The 18,900-nt window shown below is 53.2% G+C and overlaps 1 protein-coding gene across 10 annotated transcripts in view; it reads left to right on the top strand.

Moving 5' to 3' along the window:
• The window catches only part of HSF2BP (heat shock transcription factor 2 binding protein), an 84,850-nt gene that overhangs the window by 668 nt on the left and 65,282 nt on the right, over positions 1-18,900 (top strand). For 4 of the 10 annotated variants that reach the window (XM_047797524.1, XM_047797490.1, XM_047797520.1 and 1 more), the window contains exons 1-4: positions 39-170; positions 1,152-1,408; positions 2,269-2,419; positions 16,318-16,421. In XM_047797524.1, coding sequence (XP_047653480.1) covers positions 1,373-1,408; positions 2,269-2,419; positions 16,318-16,421 — 291 coding nt within the window. In that variant the 5' untranslated portion in view covers positions 39-170; positions 1,152-1,372. Of the gene's footprint in view, positions 1-33; positions 171-1,151; positions 1,409-2,268; positions 2,420-5,074; positions 5,790-16,317; positions 16,422-18,900 lie in introns of those variants that run through there. The other 6 variants (XM_047797502.1, XM_047797505.1, XM_047797508.1 and 3 more) reach the window with 6 other exon arrangements.

Genomic DNA, 18,900 nt, shown 5'->3' with positions numbered 1-18,900 from the left:
AAGGCGGCGGCGCGCGGGCTGATGACGTCACAAGGGCGCCGCTCGCCGCTCGCAGAGCGTTCCGCGAGCTGCGGGCCGGGCCCCGGCGGAGCGACGCTCCTCTGGTGCGCGTCGCGCCTCTCCGCCGCTGCCGCCTCTCGGTCGCCAAGGCTCGGGCCGTTGAGGGCGAGGTTAGCCAGCGCTGGGTGTAGGCCGGGAAGAGACGGAGGGCCAGTTTTGCGTGGTCTAGAATCTTGCCCACTTCACAAAATCTCCATCCAACTGACTCGCAGCTGTTCCCGGGAGATACAGGGCACCGAGTTTTTACGTTGGCCTCCTCGGGCCGCGGTGGGAACGGGGTTCTGGCGGGAGGTTGCGGGCAGCCCCCTGGAGGGGCGCCCGGAGCCGGGGCGAGGACTGGGTGCGTGTGCTGGTGCGTGCACCCGCGGGCCTGGAGAGCGCGTACTCCGGGGACTCGGACAGTGTCGGCTTGTGTCCGGCTTTGGACAGAAGTCCTAGTTGTGCGATAATCGGTACCTTTTTTTTTCTTTGGTGTTTTTGTATTTTTCTAGGGTCGCAGCCACGGCATATGGAGGTTCGCCGGCTAGGGGTTTAATGGGAGCTATGGCCGCCGGCCTACACCACAGTCATGGCAACTCGGGGTCGAGCTGCGTCTTGGACCCACACCACAGCTCACGGCAACGCCAGATCCTTAACCCACTGGGCGAGGCCAGGGATCGAACCTGCAACCTCATGGTTCCTAGTCGGATTCGTTAACCACCGAGCCACGACGGGGACTCCTGTAACTGGTACCTTTGAACCCAGAGCCTGCACCATATGTTACGAACTCAGTGGGCATATGGGGGCTAGTGAATGGACCAAACGATGTCTCCCAGTCCATGGGGGTCGTCTCAGTTACTTAACCTGCTGGCCGGACTGAGGCTCCCTTATCTGGGGCAGACACCCCCGCCGCCGCTGGAGCCTGTTGTCAGAAGGCTTCGACCTTTGCGAATGGAGTTTGGAGCTGAGCGCGCGCGAGGGGCCGCCGGCGGCTGCTTCGCGTGAAGGCATGGCCCCTTAGTCTAAATAACACTCCTCGCCAAACATCAAGGGCCCGATTCGAGTGATTTCACTGGACACTGACACGTGGGTCTCCCTGTTCTTCTTTGCAGTTAACAAGTTACGACTCCGGCCAAAGCCCGACGAGCCCACGCGGGATCTCGCCTCCACACCCCCGGCGCGTGGGGACCGCGATGCAGCGAGAGCTCTACGAGGTCTGAGCCTCGCGGCTCCCTGTACCTGACCCCGGCGTGGACGCGTTCCCGCGCCTGCCGGCGTGAGGGGTCTGCGCGCGCGCCCCCGCGCAGGCGCACGGAGCCGAGGCCGCGCCGCCATGGGCGAGGCTGGCGGCGCTGAGGAGCCGCGCCGGGTCAGTGCCGAGGCTCGGGCGGCCGCCCGCGAGTTCGCGCTCTTGCCCTCGGCTCCCCGGCGCTCAGCGCGGCCGGGTCTGCCTGGGCCTTGCCCAGGGGCTCGGGGAGGCCCCGGGCGTCGTCTGCGGGCAGCGTGGCCAGGGCCGGCGGTGGGGGGCGGCGGGTCGGGGCGGATTGGCGGCCCCAGCGGGAGCTCACCTCCGGCTGCGCGCCCTGGAGCTGCGTTCCGGGAGAGCCCCAGCCTCCCGGGGCCCGGGGCCCGTCTCCTGGCGGGTTGCGAGTGCGGAGCCGGGTGGTCAGCCCAGCGCTTGGCGCCCGGCGGGAAGGGCCTTTCCTCCTGAGAAGCTTGGTGCTGGCGCGTTAGGACAGCGTTGCCGGCGTTTTCCTTGGCCTTCGGGAACAGGGCCTCGCTCGCCCTGAAAAAGGTGGCTCGGAGGTCCCGTCGTGGCGCAGCGGAAACCGAGCCGACTCCTCACCGTGAGGTTGCGGTCGGTCCCTGGCCGCGCTCGGTGGGCTAAGGAGCCGGCGTTGTAGGCCGCAGACGCGGCTCGGATCCTGCGTGGCTGCGGTGTAGACCGGCAGCTGCAGCTCTGACTGGACCCCTAGCCTGGGAACCTCCCTGTGCCGCGGGTGTGGCCCTAAAAAGACACACCAAAAAATTGGCTGGCGATTCGAGGCCGGGGCTTCAACTCCGGAGGCGGAATTGCGGAGCCGAGGGCTCCTCCGGGGAAGCCGCGCTTTCGAAACAGCCAGGAGCCCGAGGCTTTCCGGAAGGACGCGGCCGACCGGGCTGCTGCCCGGCTGGCGTGGGCCGTCGGAGGAGCAGCGCGCTGGTGCCAACATGCGCTTGCTCTTTCAGCACGTGGGGACGAAAGAAGAGTTTGTCAGGGTGAGAAAGAAGGACCTGGAGCGCCTGACCACCGAGGTGATGCAGATACGGGACTTCCTGCCCAGGATACTCAACGGGGACGTGCTGGAGAGCTTCCAGAAGCTGAAGATGCTGGAAAAAAGTGAGTCTTCCTCCACCTCGAGCCGACAGTGCCGGCCGGCGGTCTGTCTCGCAGGTTCGCCTCCTGCGGATGGCGGGCCACGGTGAATAAGCCAGGAGCTGCCCTTAGAGCTTCTGTGATCACGTTTGGGGAGACGGAGGCACAGACAGAGAGAGAAGCCGGCTCGCGTGTGTGCGCTTGTGCTGAGGAAGGCTCGCCAGCTCTCAGGGCATCTGGCAGCAGCTCTTCTTTCTCCCCCTTCCTTGTTGGGCAGAGGGATTTTCTACCTTTATGACTGAAGAGCTCTAAAAATTAACTCCTTTCTGATGCGATTGAGGATCTTGCTGTGTGGCAGCCTTGCAAGGGGGCAGCCGTGTCTGGGTTGAGGGGTGGGTCCGTTTCCAGCGCTGATTTAAATTTCAAGGACTTGTCCATTCGTCCTGAGGTTTGCACTCAGACGGACACCAGTTGTCAGTCTAGGGCCCTCTGAGTTCTTGAAGGCACCTGGAGGTGGATTTCGCCCCTTGCCCTGTCGGGGCTGAGCTCCAACCGAGTCAGCCCTCAGCGGTCAAGGCTAACTCGGCGCAGGGCGGTGTCTGCCCTCACGGCCTAGCCGCTGGGGGAGGGGTGTCTCGGGCCCAGGTCGCATCTTTAGCGCTTGTCCAGACAAGAAGGCGTCTGGACGCCCCGGTGCGCATCGCGTCCGGTCGGGTGGGGAGTCACGTCCCGTCAGAGAGGAGGATGCTCAGGGCCACCGCCGTCCCCGCCTGCTTAGTGATTCTCTTTGGCGTCCTCAGGTGCACGCGCCGCTGCCCGGGGCTGTGCTCTGGGAGACGGGCTCCTGCGGATTCTGTGCCTCTTGCTTCCTCTCTGGCTGCCAGTGGGGCTGCCCGATGGAAGGCATCAGTGGGTGGAGAGGGTCGGGTGTTTCCTCCCGTTCCCTCTGCAGCTGCGAACATCCCCCCCAGTCCCAGCTCTCACCGGGCTCCAGGAACGCTGTTCCCCTCGTTTGTCAGCTCCAGGGCAGCTGCTAGAACGTGGGTGCCTTCCCTGCGCTCGTTGGGTCTCGTTGGGTGTCTCAGCCCTGCGCTCTCCCCCGTGGGCAGTCTCTTCCGTAGAGTCAACGCCCGGGGTGCTTCGTTCCCCTTGGGACCCTGCCGAATGTGCTCTCGTCCCTGGTTCCCGTGGCTCCGGGTCTCCGGCATCTTCATTTTCTCAGTTCTGCTCTCAGGCTCATTCAGCCGTCTCCCGAGAGCAGGTAGTTATCCTGTGTATGTTTTTTTTTTTTTTTTTTGGTCACACCCACGGCATGTCCAAGTTTCTGGGCCAGGAATGGAGCCCGAGTCACAGCAGCAACCCAAGCCACTGTGGTGCCCGTGCTGGGTCCTTAACCTGCTGTGCCACAAGGGCACTCCTGCAGTTATCTCTAGGAAGGGAAAGTGCCGACCAGCAGTGGAGTGTGGGATCCCGCTGGGTAGTCATGTTTTTTAATGCAAGGTGATAAAAACGTTTTGGAAAATACATCAGTGTGTCATGAGTTGGTTAGCACAAGTCAGTTTTTGGAGATTAGTCTTCTGCCAGAATCAAACTGAAACAGGGCCCACGAGGAGTTCCCATCGTGGCGCAGCGGAAACAAATCCGACTAGGAACCGTGAGGTTGTGGGTTTGATCTCTAGCCTGTGCAGTGGGTTAAGGATCCTGCGTTGCTGTGGCTGTGGTGTAGGCCGGCGGCAACAGCTCCGATTAGACCCCTAGCCTGGGAACTTCCATGTGTCTCGGGTGCGGCCCTGAAAGGATGAAAGACAAAAAATAAAAATAAAAAAATAAAATTAAGAAAGAAGAAGAAACAGGGCCCGCGAGCTAATCCATGGTGACTTGACCCAGGTTAGGCTTCGGCTGGCTTGCCTCCCATTCCTTGGCCTCCCCAGCCGTGTCTTCGCCTCGCTTCCCCTTGGTCTCTCAGGACGTTTCTTCTCAGGCTGCTTTGCTGATTCACTCTTTGCGGCAGCCTTTCCGCTGGTGGAGGGGCTGGAGCCTGGGGCCCCGGCCCCTTTCTCACTCACGGCGTCTCCGAGTGGTCCGTGCACGTACACAGCTTCTCTCACCATCTCTGTGCCGCTGGCTCCTGGTTTTATCTCTAGCCTGATCTCTTCTCCAGGCTCAGGGCCCTGCGTCTAACTCCTCCTTGACATTTTTTTTCTTGTCTGCTTCACAGTCATTCCAAATTCTAAATGTTTTTCTTAGCCTGATCAGCCTTCACCCATCAGGAATGACCTGGGTCTGATGAGGTCGGGTCACTGGCTCGTTGCAGTGGGAAGACCACACACCGGAGTGACTGGGCAGCTTGCCAGCAAGGGACAGGACAGATTTGCTCCGGATCTGGGGCAGGGCAGAGTTTAGATGAAGTGCAGATGAAGCTGTGGTTTTTTGTTTTTGCTTTTTTTTCTTTTTAGGGCTGCCCGTGGGGCATATGGAACTTCCCAGGCTGGGGGTCGAATAGAAGCCGTAGCTGCCAGCCTGCACCATAGCCCCGGCAACACTGGATCTGGAATCCGAGCTACATGTGACCTGTGCCACAGCCCACGGCAGTGCCGAAGACCTAACCCACTGAGCGAGACCAGGGATCAAACCCACATCCTCCTGGATGCTAGTCAGGTTCTTAACCTCTGAGCCACAACGGGAACTCCTCAGAGTGTGTTTTGAGGGCCTCTAAGCCCAAAGTGTGAATGGGGTCAGCATTGGGTCTCACTGCCGTGGACTCGGGTTCTGTTGCTGTGAAAACCACAACATTCGGATACACGGTGGAAGGCCGTGACTAGAAATCCTTCACTGGAAGCTGTTCCCCTGGCTGGATGTCGCCGCGACGTCGGTCCTGCAGGCGAGAGCGGGTATCTCCTTCTCCTCGCTGCTGTGATTCCGAGCACAGTTTCTCGTAGTCTAGGACTTTGCAGACGAGGCCTTTCCTGTACAAGCAGTCAGCAGCCGCTGGAGGAAGGGGCATGACGACACTTTACTCCTGCAGTGTGCTCTTGACAGAAACATCGCTTCCTGTTCACGTGACAGCCAGCTCTTGTGTGTCTCTTGTCCCAGCCCAGCAAATCACAGGCCAGACCTTCACTTTCTCACAGCAGGCCCATTTTCTGCCTCACATCTGACTCCTGCTAGCCCTCCCCACTCCACCCCACCGGACACCGGGCTTGCCAGCCTCCCCGGGGCCCCACCAGCCAGCCCGAGACCGAGGGTCCTCCTTGTTGCCTGCCTCGCCTCTCACCGTTTGCTCCCCTTCCACCCCCAGTACGTCTTCCAGTAAGTCCTGTACCTTTCCTCCCGTGGATGCATCCGGAACTCATCAGCCCGTCTCCATCGCCTGATTACATCATTCCCTGCTTGGGTCAGTTTCAGTGCCTTCTCCTTGCTCTTCAGATAGAGACCAACAAACAAGGAAAGCCCCCGTTCAAATCTACTTTCATCCAGAACCTTCAAGCTGTACTAAGGCCTGAAAGGCTTTGTATTATTGGACTGGGGCTCGGGCCCAGACTCCCTCCCTATTTGGCTGCCCAGACTAGTTCTGTGTTCCTGGCAGAGGCTGTCATAGCACCTGTGCTTTTTCCTTCAGCTGGAGTGGTTTTAGTCCCGTCTTGGAGGATGTGTTGGTGGGAGGGCAGAGACTGCTGCTAGATTGTCCATGCCTGGCTGAGTATTTTGTTCTGAGGCACCACCCACACTCCTGTTCACAAATTTGTTTTAAACTGAGAGAATTTTTTTGTTTTTTTTTTGCTATACCTGCAGTACGTGGAACGTCCTGGGCCAGGGATCGAATCTGAGCCACAGCAGTGACAACGCTGAACCCTTGGCTACCAGGGAACTCCAAGAATCCTGTGTTTTTTGTTTTTTTTCTTTGGCTTTTTAGGGCCGCATCTGGGGCTTATGGAGGTTCCCAGGCTAGGGGTCTAATTGGAGCTACAGCTTCTGGCCTACACCACAGCCACAGCAATGCCAGATCCAAGCCACATCTTCGACCTACACGACAGCTCACCGCAGCACCGGATCCTTAACCCACTGAGCGAGGCCAGGGATTAAACCCGCAACCTCATGGTCACTAGTCAGATTCAAGATGGGAACTCCCAAGAGTCCTGTTTTTTTTAAAGGAGATGTTTATGTAGTGTGTACGGTTGTCGGATGTGTAAAGTAAGCGAAAGTTAACGTTCTCCATAGTTTAGAAGCACAGAGATAAGGAGTGGCAAATGGTAACGTTTTTTAAACAGCTCACCTTGCAACATCAGGGTGGTTTTTCTTTCTTTATCTTTTTAGGGCCACACCTGCGGCATATGGAGGTTCCCAGGCTAGGGGTCCAATCAGAGCTGCAGCCGCCAGCCCACACCACAGCCACAGCAACGCCGGATCTGAGGTGCGTCTGTGACCTGCGCCACAGCTCACGGCAGTGCCGGATCCTTGACCCACCGAGTGAGGCCACGGATCAAACCTGTGTCCTCATGGATACGAGTCAGATCCGTTCAGCACTGAGCCATGATGGGGACTCCAGGATGGTTTTCAATTTAACTGATTTTGAAGCTTGAAATCAGAGGGGTCAGATGTTTTTGTTTCGTGATTAAATCACAAAGTTAATCACAAATTTATTTAAATTATTAAATTTCTTGCCTTAGTTTAAGGCAGGTGTTCATTTTGGAGAGAGGTGACGAAAAAGCCACTCGTTTTAAATACTCATTGTCTTATAGAAATCACTTTCCAAATGCATTATGTTGCATTTGAGATGTTGGAAACAACTTGACGCCTTAGTGGCAGTCTGTCAGGTATTTCCTTAGAGTCTCCGAGGAGTTGGAATTACTTTATTTCTGCAACATTAGCTTTAACCTTTTAACATTTGTTCAAATATATGTGTATTAAAAAGATACGTATTCAAATTTTTTTGGCTATGCTTGTGGCATTTGGAAGCTCTCAGGCCAGGGTTTGCACCCATGCCACAAGGGAGAATCCTCAACCGCTAGGCCACCAGGGAACTCCTTTTTTAAAGACATTTAAGTGTTAATACTGTGAACCAGCCTTGTCTTGTTCATTGAGTATCAGCAGAGAATACAAAGTAGTGTACCCATGATGGAATGGAGACATACTTGACTAATTTTTAGCAGTGAGAGAAAGTTATTTTGTGCATTTTTTTTTTTTTTTCCTGGCCACCCCATGGCATTTGGAGTTCCCAGGGTAGGGATCAGGTGCCACAGATGTGGCAACACTGGATCCTTAACTCACTGTGCTGGGCTGTGGATGGACCCTGCATCCCAGGGCTGCAGACCCACGGCTGATCCCGGCGTGCCACCGTGGGAACACGTGTGTAACTGCTGTCTACAGCAGCACCTCGCCTCCGTGAGCACGGGCCAGTAGAACGTTCTGGGATGGTGGAGGTGTTGTATAATCCATGCTGTCCGCTAGCCATGTGTCACCCACTGGCCCAGCACCATTTACAGAAAAGGGGATTGTCTCTCCTGGGCCACAGTGTCTTTCTGTTACAGTGGTCATTTAGGTGGGGTCTTGTTCTTTACTGGTGTCATTATTTATTTTAAAATTATTTTTTGAGGTGTTCCCGTCGTGGCGAAGTGGTTAACGAATCCGACTAGGAACCGTGAGGTTGCGGGTTCGATCCCTGGCCTTGTTTAGTGGGTTAAGGATCTGGTGTTGCCCTGAGCTGTGGTGTAGGTCGCAGACGCGGCTCGGATCCCACGTTGCTGTGGCTCTGGCGTAGGCCGGTGGCTACGGCTCCGATTAGACCCCTAGCCTGGGAACCTCCATATGCCGCGGGAGCGGCCCTAGAAAAGGCAAAAAGACCCCCCAAAAATTATTTTTGATATTAGTATTTATTAATTTCTGTATTGGTTTTCTTCTTGGTTGGTTTTATTCTAGCTCCCGATGAAACTTTTGTTGCCTGTTTTCTGGAACGTGCTGATCACAGTTCTTTTAAAGTCTGAGTCTGGGTCCCTAGATCCGTTGATGTGGTTGCGCTGTCTCTTCTTCCTCGTGGAGGTCCTGGTAATTTTCCGTTGATGAGTGGATGGTAACGTGACACCTGAAGAAGCCCTGGGTGGTGGTGTTTTGCCCTGGTTTCTCTCCGTCTGTTAGAGTCAGGGTTGATCGCCCTAGTCCAGCCAGGGACTGAGCCGGTTCATGGCTGGTTTCGGCCCTCGTTCGAGCTGGCCTGTTTCCAGTTCATTCTCCCTCGTGGGGTTTCAGTCCTTCGGGGGGGGGGGGGCTGGGGACCAAGCAGAGCTTGGTTGTTTCCCAGAGCCCCTCTGTCGCGGCCGGCCCTGACCTTCAGTTCCCGCCCCTCCAGCACGGTGGGACCGAGGGTGGCTCTGCTTGGCCTCCCGGCCTTGCGCCACTCGCCGCCTGTCTGCCTGCACGGCCTCTCTGAGCTTCCACCTTGCCGCGGGCCTGCCGGGAGAGGTGCCGCGGCATCGGCTTCGTTTTCGGTGCGTCTGTCTTCTCCAGGACCATGGGCTGCCCTGGTCCCGGTGGCCTCCTGGTGCTCGATCCCCAGCATGGTGAGATGCCTGCCTTGCCGCCTCTGCCTGTGCGGCTGTGGAATGTGCACATGCCTTGGGTGAGGCGGCGGGGAGTCGGGCTCGCTGGCTGCAGTGCAGCCCTCTCTGTGGCGCGGTAACGCCCGAGAGCCTGGAGACACCTTCTTCGTGGCTTGTCTCAGTTCTGCTCTTCTCGTTCTTCTTGGGGGAAGGCTGATGGCTGCATCGCCTGCTGGCTGCAAACGGGAGTTCTTCATGGCCACTGTTAGGGTTTTTAAGTGCTTGAAGATACCGCGTGATAGCACACAGTGAAGACAGGCTGTGGAGGTGCTCCAGGCTAGAGGAGGCTTAAAGATAAGTGCGATGCCTGATCCTAGACTGGATGCTGTACCCGAAGGAAGGTGCCATAAGGGCTGCCGTGCTTTTAGGTCATTTGACGGAATTCTCACGTCGCCGGCGGATGAGATAAAGGTAGTGATATATCTGAAGCTGACATATTAACACATTAGATGCTGGGTATCTCGGACATCTCTACTCTCGGAAAACATTCACTGGAGTATTTAGAAGAGAAGCCCCACAGTCTATGTAACGTAGCCCAAACTGGCTAAAAACACACATCGTGTGTGCACATGTGTGTGGTACGGGTGACGAGCAGATGTGGTGAAATGTTAACAGCAGGTCGGGCTGGGTAAAGGTATGTGGGTGTTCTTTGTGTTATTTCTACTTATGCAACATTTTCTAAATGAGTGAAATTGTTTTCAAATAAAACATTTACAAAACTTACTGTTGGGACCTCCCTGGTGGTCTAGTGGTCAGGATTCGGCCCCTTCACTCCTGTGGACCGGGTTTGATCCCTCATCTGGGAACTGAGACCCCTCGCCAGTCCACTGCACGCCACAGCCAGAACCAAACAGCTGACCCCCCCCAGCCAATGAAACACTGTAAAGTGGAAATATGAGTTAAAGCTTTTCAGAACCATAAGCATCCCTGAGGCACTTGGGTTCTTAGCTGTGGGGTTGAAAAGCCCTGTACTACAGGATTTCTAAAGTGGGGTGTTTCAAAGCTAATTTCTCAAGAGTTCAATGTCTTTTTTATTTTTTTGTTTTTTTTTTTTGGTCTTTTGTCTTTTTAAGGCCGCACCTGTGGCATATGGAGGTTTCCAGGCTAGGGGTTCAATTGGAGCTGTTGCCACTGGCCTACACCACAGGCACAGCAATGCCAGATCCAAGCCATGTCTGCGGCCTACACCACAGCTCACAACAACGGTGGAACCCACTGAGTGAGGCCAGGGATCGAACCCACAACCTCATGGTTCCTAGTTGGATTCGTTTCCGCTGCTCCACAACGGGAACTCCAAGAGTTTCATATCATTGAGAAGGGAGGGGACCTCTGTTTCTGCTCAAAGAGGCATCATTCTGGCCCATAGAAACATGAACCGAGGGGCAGTTCCCTTGTGGCGCATACAGTGAGTTGGGGACCTGGTGGTGTCACTGTAGCGGCTTGGGGTGCTGCTGTGGTGTGGGGCTTGCACATGCCATGGGTAAGAAAAAAGAAACGTGAACTAGAGGGAGACTCATTAAAGATGGCTTCATCATTGAAGTTCCCATGCAGCGCAGTGGGAATGAATCTGAGTAGCATCCGTGAGGACACAGGTTCGATCCCTGGCCTTGTTCCATGGGTTAAGGATCCAGTGTTACCATGAGCTGTGGAGTAGGTTGCAGACACGGCTTGGATCCAGTGTTGCTGTGGCTGCGGTGTAGGCTGGAAGCTACAGCTCTGATTTGACCCCTAGCCTGGGAACTTCATATGCTGAGGGTGCGGCCCTAAAAAGACAAAAAAGAAAAAAAAGAAGATGGGTTAATCATTAAAGAGTGAGTGCCAAGAGGTTATTTAATTCAACTGAAGGTTTATTGTGGCTCAAATGAGACAATATCCAAGTGCATCGAGTCCCCGTCCTGGGTCCTGGCGGGCAGGGAACAGGAAAGGTAAACAATACGTCTTGATGAGACTGGAATTCCCGCCCCAGTGCAGTGGGATGGGTGCGTCTCTCCAGCGCACAGGCTCCCTCCTCAGCCTAGCCGCTCCGTGTCTGGGAACTCCGTATGCTGCCAGGTGGCCAAAAAAAAAAAAAAGATGACAGACAAAGGTGGGCAGGGCTTGGGGAACCAGCGGAGGGAAGTGAAGGCCCATGACCTGTGGAAGGGTGGGTGCTGGGCAGGACCATGGCCTCAGCTGGAGGGCGGGGGTCCCTGCTGCTGGACCGGGCAGGGGCGATGCCGTGGGGAAGTGGGTGTCCCAGCCTGGCGCCTGTCCTGTCTCCTGTGGGCATGTCACTGCTCAGATCCAGCAGGAAGCCCTGAGCAAAGGTGCTCGGCTGCGATGGACGCTGCCGTCAGCCTTTGGGGCAGAGCAGCGGGCAGAGTGGGTCTGAGGTGACGGTCCTGAGTGCGGGGGCTGGGAAGGGAGAGAGCAGACTGACGGGGGCCCCGGGGCAAGGCGGGGCGGGGGGGGGGTGAGACCTGTGGGACTTGCAGGGGTCACTCCCGCCCCCCCAGTTAGTAGCATCGTGTTTTATGCGCTCCGTGAAAACCGAGCTTCCCTGACTCTCTGGTTTGGAAAATACTTCATTGGAGTTCAGTTGAGGTCAGCAAGCCAGGTGGTGGTTTTCTGCGGCAGAATTCAGTTGGTACATCAGGTGTTGGCTGGATGCGCAGCCCTCGTCGAGCTCTGCTGGGTGGAGTGGGGCTGTGGGAGGGGTGGGATGGGTCCTTTCCCGGGCAGTCCCAGGCAGGCTGAGGAGCTCCAGTGTGGGCATGTGACAAGGCAGCTTCCTGTTGGTCACACGCTTTCCTCTCCTGAGAGTGCTCCCGTGGCCTTTTTGTTCGAGGAAGAAGCAGACTTTTGGCAGTGCAGGAAGACGTACTCTTTCCATATTCTGGTTCCAGCTCTCCGCCACGCCACCCGTCTGGGTTTGTTTTAAAAATTTGACAGCTAATTAAAGTGTCGTTTGGCTGGAAGTGCATTTAAACCCCGAGGTTTTTTGTTTTTTTAAATGAATCTGGAATGTTCTCATCTTTTCACTTTTTCAATTTATGTTTTCGGACAGGCCGATGAAGTTAGAATGGGGTCTTTCGGGCCGCCCCAGTCCAGGATGACTGGGGTCCTTTATGCAAGGAGGCTTTTGGGTGCAGAGCAGGTGCTCAGGGGGGAAGGCTGTGCGGAGAGGCGGGGCCGGGGCCAGAGGCAGCGTCAGGTCCAGGTCACCCACCCGCCAGAAGGTGCACGAGGCGGGAGGACTCTTCCCCCACAGGTTTCAGAGGGAACACAGCCCTGCCGACACCTTGATATCGAACTGTAGCCTCCAGGTGGGTGAGAGAGGACACTTCTGTTCTAAGCCACCCGGTTCGTGGTTCCTTGTCAGGGCCAATCTAGGAAACTAGTACCCCCTCCGGATCTTAGCTCAGAGTAAAGACGGACTCCATCAGGAGCTCATTCCAAATTCTTTTAAAAACTTGTTGGTAATAAGAAGTTAAAAGTGGATGCCTGTTAAAAAAGTGCTTGTTTTGGGTTTGAGACTCTTTATGAGCTTTTTTGTTTTTTAAAAATTTATAAAATTAATTTTTTATTTTAATTTTTAATTTTTTTTTTGTCTTTTTGCCTTTTCTAGGGCCGCTTTTTATGGCATATGGAGGTTCCCAGGCTAGGGGTCCAAGCGGAGCTGTAGCCACCGGCCTACGCCTCAGCCACAGCAACGTGGGATCCGAGCTGCCTCTGCAACCTACACCACAGCTCACGGCAACGCCAGATCCTTAACCCACGGAGCAAGGCCAGGGATCGAACCTGCAACCTCATGGTTCCTAGTCGGATTTGTTAACCACTGCGCCACGATGGGAACTCCTATTTTAATTTTTTATATTTTACTTGAGTATAGTTGACTTACAGTGTGTTATTGAGCTATTTTGATGAAAACATTTTCATGTTGACATGAAATATCTGATAATTTATTGTGTTATAGTAATAATGTATTATAAACGTGCCAGATAATAAAGCTTAGGAGAAATTCTTTTTTTTTCTTTTTTTTTTAGGGCTGCACCCATGACATATGGAAGTTCCCAGGCCAGTGGTTGAGTTGGAGCTACAGCGGCCGGCCTACACCACAGCCACAGCAACACAGGATCCAAGCCATGTCTGTGAGCTACACCCTCGCTCACGGCAATGCTGGATCCTTAACCCACTGAGTGAGGCCAGGGATTGAACCTGCGTCCTCATGGATCCTAGTTGGGTTCGTTACTGCTGAGCCACGCTGGGAACTCCAAATGTAGGAGAAATTGATCCCCTGTTTATAGTTGAAATTTCTTGGGCTGGGTTAGCTCCACTTTTCACTTATGGCTCCTCATGTCCTGCCTGTGTATGGTTCTCTGTACCCTTCCTGTGAGGAAACTGACGGTCATTCTCATGTTTTTAAAACTATCAAAAAAGGATCGTAGCGCGTTGCCCTTGTGTTTGGTGTGTTGGGGGCCTGGTATTGTGGCTCACAGTCACCGCTGGCCCCGGAACTTCCATCTGTCTTGGGCGTGGGTTTCGGAAGGTGTCTGGGTGTTGGAATGGCCTGTGGTTTAGATTGCTCCCACGACCCATGTGCTGTCTGGGCCACCCTTTTATTCAGTTAACAGTGAACAGATTGCTCCTTCGTTTCGAATGCTGAGCTTCACAGTTGAAATGCAGTCTGGGCTGGGTGGCAGCCCCTTTTCTGTTGTGATACTGAGGCTGGGTCAGATAACATCTTGACCATTGGTAATGGGTCATTCACTGTCTGTGTTATTTCTGCTCCCGATGTTTAAAAAAAATTGCAGAAGCAGTGTATTGTCATTGTAGAGGAATGAGACATCATCAGAATAGACGTGTTTTTTCCTCCAAGGATTAGCAGAAGGAATATGTCAAGAAGAGACATTTATTTGCCTGACAAAATTGATACAGTGCTTACCAGGTGCCCTGTACTGTGGTGGGCAGTTGGGATGCATTGGAGCACCTGTTTGAGCGGGTTTGCTGGGGGCCTCATGGGGAAGACCCGGGAGGGAGTTTGGTCTGGAGGCGGTGGCCATGCTCCCGTCTGGCCACAAGGCGGGGGCCTCGCGCAGCACAAAGGCGCCCGCCTCTGCCTTCTCCGGGACAGGCCACCTGACTGGACAGGCCACCTGACGCTGCCTTAAAATTCCCCGGGCGCAGGGGAAGGTTTAAACCTGTCCCTTTGTTATGTTCATGTGAGGTCCTAGGCGGCTCTTTGGCAGGAGAGGTTATGAGATTACGTAACGAAAAAGTCTTTGGTGGTCGTAACTAATTCCTACATATTTTTACACGTAAGGCTTGTAGAAATGTAATTTCCTGTCTTTTGTGTGTGTGTGTGTGTTTTTGCTATTTCTTTGGGCCGCTCCCGCGGCATAAGGAGGTTCCCAGGCTAGGGGTCGAATCGGAGCTGTAGCCACCGGCCTACGCCAGAGCCACAGCAACGCGGATCCGAGCTGCGTCTGCAACCTACACCACAGCTCACGGCAACGCTGGATCGTTAACCCACTGAGCAAGGGCAGGGATTGAACCCGCAACCTCATGGTTCCTAGTCGGATTCGTTAACCACTGCGCCACGATGGGAACTCCTGTAATTTCCTGTCTTTACCATGTGTGAGTAGTATCCAGTTTAAGAAGAAGAAGAGATTAAAAGTTAACCAAAGAAAAAATTTTATACCACCGAAGATTTTGTCTTAGTTTTTTTTTTTTCATTTTGTTTCTTTTTGCCTGTGACCATATGCGGTTCATATTTCATTCGTAATTAGATATGTTTTTGTTGTCACCATAGGCAGATCAGTAGTTTTCAAAGCGTAGTAGTTGATGGGTAGAGTTGATTTCTTGGGTGGCTGGGAGGAGTGGGACAATATAAAGAATCCCAGTGCCAGTCAGGTTGTGGCATAGGACAACCAAAGGGCAGAAGAGAACACTGGTGTGAGGGGGACGGCCCTGTGCTTCTCCTCCCCAGTGGCAGAGAAACTACAGCCTGCGTGAGTTACTGGGCCAGGGATTGGACCTGCACCGGTGCAGTAACCAGGGCCCAAGCAGCCAAAATGCGAGAGCTTTGGGTGTCTGAACTGTTCTTGGCATTAGTCCCTTGTCCCCCCAGGCTCTTGTTTGGCCTTTCCCAGAGCCCTCGGTCACAGAGCCACCTTGTCTCTGCTCTGGGGTCTGCTGGAGGGTGTCTGAGCCTCTTTTCTAGGGTGGAGCCATGCTGCGTTTTCCAGGCATCTCAGGGCAGGCGGCCTTCTGCCGTCCTCCGTTTTTCAGCTCTTGGCATTCCTCGGGCTGGGTTCTCTGGTTTGCCGTTGCTGGTTGTGTGTTGATTTTGTTTTGTTAGTGATGAGAGACTGCGGTTGCCCGGAAGCAGTTCTCCACGTCGGTTCCCAGGCTGGCTGGCCCAGCCTCCCCCGGGAACCCGTGCAGGTTCCCAGGCCCGCTCCAGGAGTCCTGAGGCGGAAACTGCGGGCGGGGCCGGCGGGCTGTGCTTGACCCAGCCTTCCGGGGGTTCTCTTGGGCCGTTTGAGGGTCACCATCCCCAGGCATCGCTGCTTTAATGAAGTTAAACCAGTAGCTCTGAGCACACGCCCCCTCGGGTCGTGGTACATGCGAGCACCGAAACGGACGGTATCCTAGTCCTTGAAATCAAGGTACCTCAAACTAAATTATCTGTTTCTTTGCTTTTTGGACGTCAGTATTTCTGTAGCATGATGTCTTTTATTTAAAGTTGATAATACTTTTGATTTCAGACTGATTAACGTGGATGTCTCGGGGACTTTTGTTGGCCGTTTGAACCTTCATCTGGACGAATGCGTGGAGAGGACGCAGCCCAGGGCTCCCGCCTTCCCTGGGGCCTCTTCTTGCTGCCAGCAAGGGCGCTTTCATTGCTCCATTGACTACTCCCCAGCTGTTCCCATTGAGTCCGTCTGCCAGTTGGTGAGACAGGCTTTGTGAATCAGCCCCGGCTGGCACCGTCTCCTCGCTGAGCTGTTCTGCCGTTTGTGGAGCAGATACGCAAGTCTGTGGCATGAGACAGTCGGGCTGCTCAGCTCTGCCTTCTGCTCTTTAAATAACACACTTTCTTAAAACCTTGCGTACAAGTCTGGCAGTAAGATGAGGTCTTAGAAACACGAAAAGAAAACAGCAAAAAGCTATTGGCTAAAACCTGACAAAAACTTAAAAAGCAGGACTTTTAGAATATTGGTTACTCGAGGGCTGATTAGGTGAATAATCCTGCCCAAGAAATTAGGTTTTCCTAAGAGAAGATTAAGCAAAATGGTGCTTAGGAGAGATGAGTGATTTGAAATAGTATTTCTGTGTCTCTTATAGACCTGGAAAGGAAAGAGCAAGAATTGGAGCAACTGCGAATGGATTGTGAGCACTTCAAAGCCCGCCTGGAGTCTGTGCAAGCGGACAGCGTGCGAGAGAAGAAGGTGCGATGCCCACAGGCAGCGACGCGCAGGCCAGGGCCAGGCCCGGGTCGGTAGGGTGGTGCTGGCCACGGCCTGGCCCTTAAGCCTCAGGACATTGAGTTTTTAACTGTGTTTATTCTGAATGGGTTGGAAAATAGCTGATCATTTGGATTTTACAACCAGGTAATGCGGAGATTGTTTACTTGGTGTCTTTTTTCTCCTTAATGGCTGGACCCATGGTATATGGAAGTTCCTGGACCAGGGACTGAATCCAGGCTGCATCTGCAACCTATGCTGGATCCTTTAACCTGCAACACCGGGCCGGAGATCCAACCTGTGCCTCCTCAGAGACCTAGGCTGCTGTAGTTGTGTTTTTTGTTTTTTTTTTTGTCTTTTTGCTATTTCTTGGGCCACTCCCGTGGCATATGGAGGTTCCCAGGCTAGGGGTCTAATTGGAGCTCCAACTGCTGGCCTACACCACAGCCACAGCAGCACCAGATCCGAGCCGCATCTGTGACCTACACCACACCTCACGGCAATGCTGGATCCTTAACCCACTGAGCAAGGCCAGGGATCGAACCTGCAACCTCATGGTTCCTAGTCGGATTCGTTTCCTCTGTGCCACAGTGGGAACTCCTTGGTGTGTTTTAATAATGGCTTACTGTTATTTTTTATGTTTGAAAAACCGTTTTTCACAGTATTATTATTATTTTTTAGGACTGCACCTGTGGCATATGGAGGTTCCCAGGCTAGGGGTCTAATTGGAGCTACAGCTACCAGCCTATGCCACAGCCACGGCAATGCAGGATCCTCAACCTACTGAGCGAGGCCAGGGATAGAACCCACAACCTCATAGTTCCTCGTCGGATTCATTTCCGCTGTGTCATGACACTGTGAACACCGTATGATAAGAATCTTGAAAAAAATCATGTATATGATGATTTACGATGAAGATAGATACATGAAATAGAAACATTTGTAATTAACTTAGAGCATTTACTGATATTTTAGAAATAACCAATTTTATTTCATTCTGATATTTGGTTCTTAAAAGTTACACATTTATTTGTATGGAATACATTATTTCCTCTTCTCTTCTATAAAGCTGGAACTATTCTGCCACTTCTGCTGAGATTTGGAGCTTGAGTGTGTTTTTATTTTGGAATAGTAAAATAGGAATAGTACCAGTGACGGCAGCTGGGAGGTGCTGTTTCCTGTGTGCTGACAGGTGGGCAGCAGCTGTCCATGCAGGTGGGTCAGCAGGTGGTGTTAACCTGCAGGCCGTCCGGTGCTGGTCCAAGGTCCCACCCTCTGCCCGCGAGCCCAGCTCTGTTTTGTGCTGCCTTCTCTCTCGAAGGAGCTCTGAATGTTTGTGGCTGTAGTGGAGGTTTTCCAGAACTGGTGGACTTTGTATAGACTTTAATATCGAGCAGGTAGGACAGATGAGAGGATGAGTTTTAGTCTCAAAATTGAGGTAGGCTGGAGTTTCTTTTGTGCACAGCAGAAACGAATCCGACTGGTAATGTAAAAAAGCCAATAAATAAATCAACAAAAAAGGAGTAATTCAGTCTGTAACCTTCTGATACTGGCTTCTTCATTAGATGCAGCCAGGTAGTTGCGTGCATTACTAGTGGGTTGCTTTTTATTGCTGCGGAGTGGTGCACGGTATGGACATACTGCGGTGTAATAACCATGCTCCCATTGAAGCACATTCGGTTGTTGCGTTTTTTTCTTGCTGTCTTGAATAAAGGCATTATGAACCTCTGCGTATAGGTTTTTGTGTGAATGTGTGTTTTCATTTCACTGGGGTAAATGCCCAAGCGTGCAGTTATTGGGTTGTGTGGTAAGTGATTGGTTTTGTAAGAAATTACCATATTGTTTCCCGAGTGGCTGTACCATGTTACATTCTCACCAGCAGAGAATGAGTGAGTCACTTCCTCCCCCTCCTGATTAGCATTTGGTGTTATCGCTGTTTTATTTCAGCTGTTCTGATAGATGTGTCTCGGTTTTAATTTGTTTTCCCTGTTGGCTAATGATGTTGAAACCTGTTCGTATGCTTATTTGCTGTCTATGTATTTTCTCCTGTGAAATAATCTGTTTGTGTCTTTTGCCTATTTTCTCTCTTTTTTTTTTTTTTTTTTTTTTAGGGCTGTACTCACGGTGTATGGAAGTTCCCAGGCTAGGGCTCAAATTGGAGCTGCAGCTTCTGGCCTACGCTACAACCATAGCAATTCGGCATCCAAGCTGCTTCTGCAACCTACGCCACAGCTCGTGGCAACACTGGGTCCTTAACCCCTGAGTGAGGCCAGGGATGGAACCTGCGTCCTCATGGTTACTAATTGGGTTCTTAACTCACTGAGCCGCAATGGGAACTTGAGTTTGCTTTTTTAAATGTTGATCTTCTATCTTGTGATTTGGCTGAACTCACTTAGGGGTTCTAGGAGCTTTTTGTAAATTCCTTGAGGTTTTTTATCATGCACAGTCGTGTCATCTGCAAACA

The sequence above is a fragment of the Phacochoerus africanus genome, chromosome 1, assembly GCF_016906955.1.
Source record: "Phacochoerus africanus isolate WHEZ1 chromosome 1, ROS_Pafr_v1, whole genome shotgun sequence".
In the NCBI taxonomy this organism is placed as follows: domain Eukaryota; kingdom Metazoa; phylum Chordata; class Mammalia; order Artiodactyla; family Suidae; genus Phacochoerus; species Phacochoerus africanus.
Note: the sequence above shows the minus strand (reverse complement) of the source record. Positions and strands in the feature narration are given on the sequence as shown.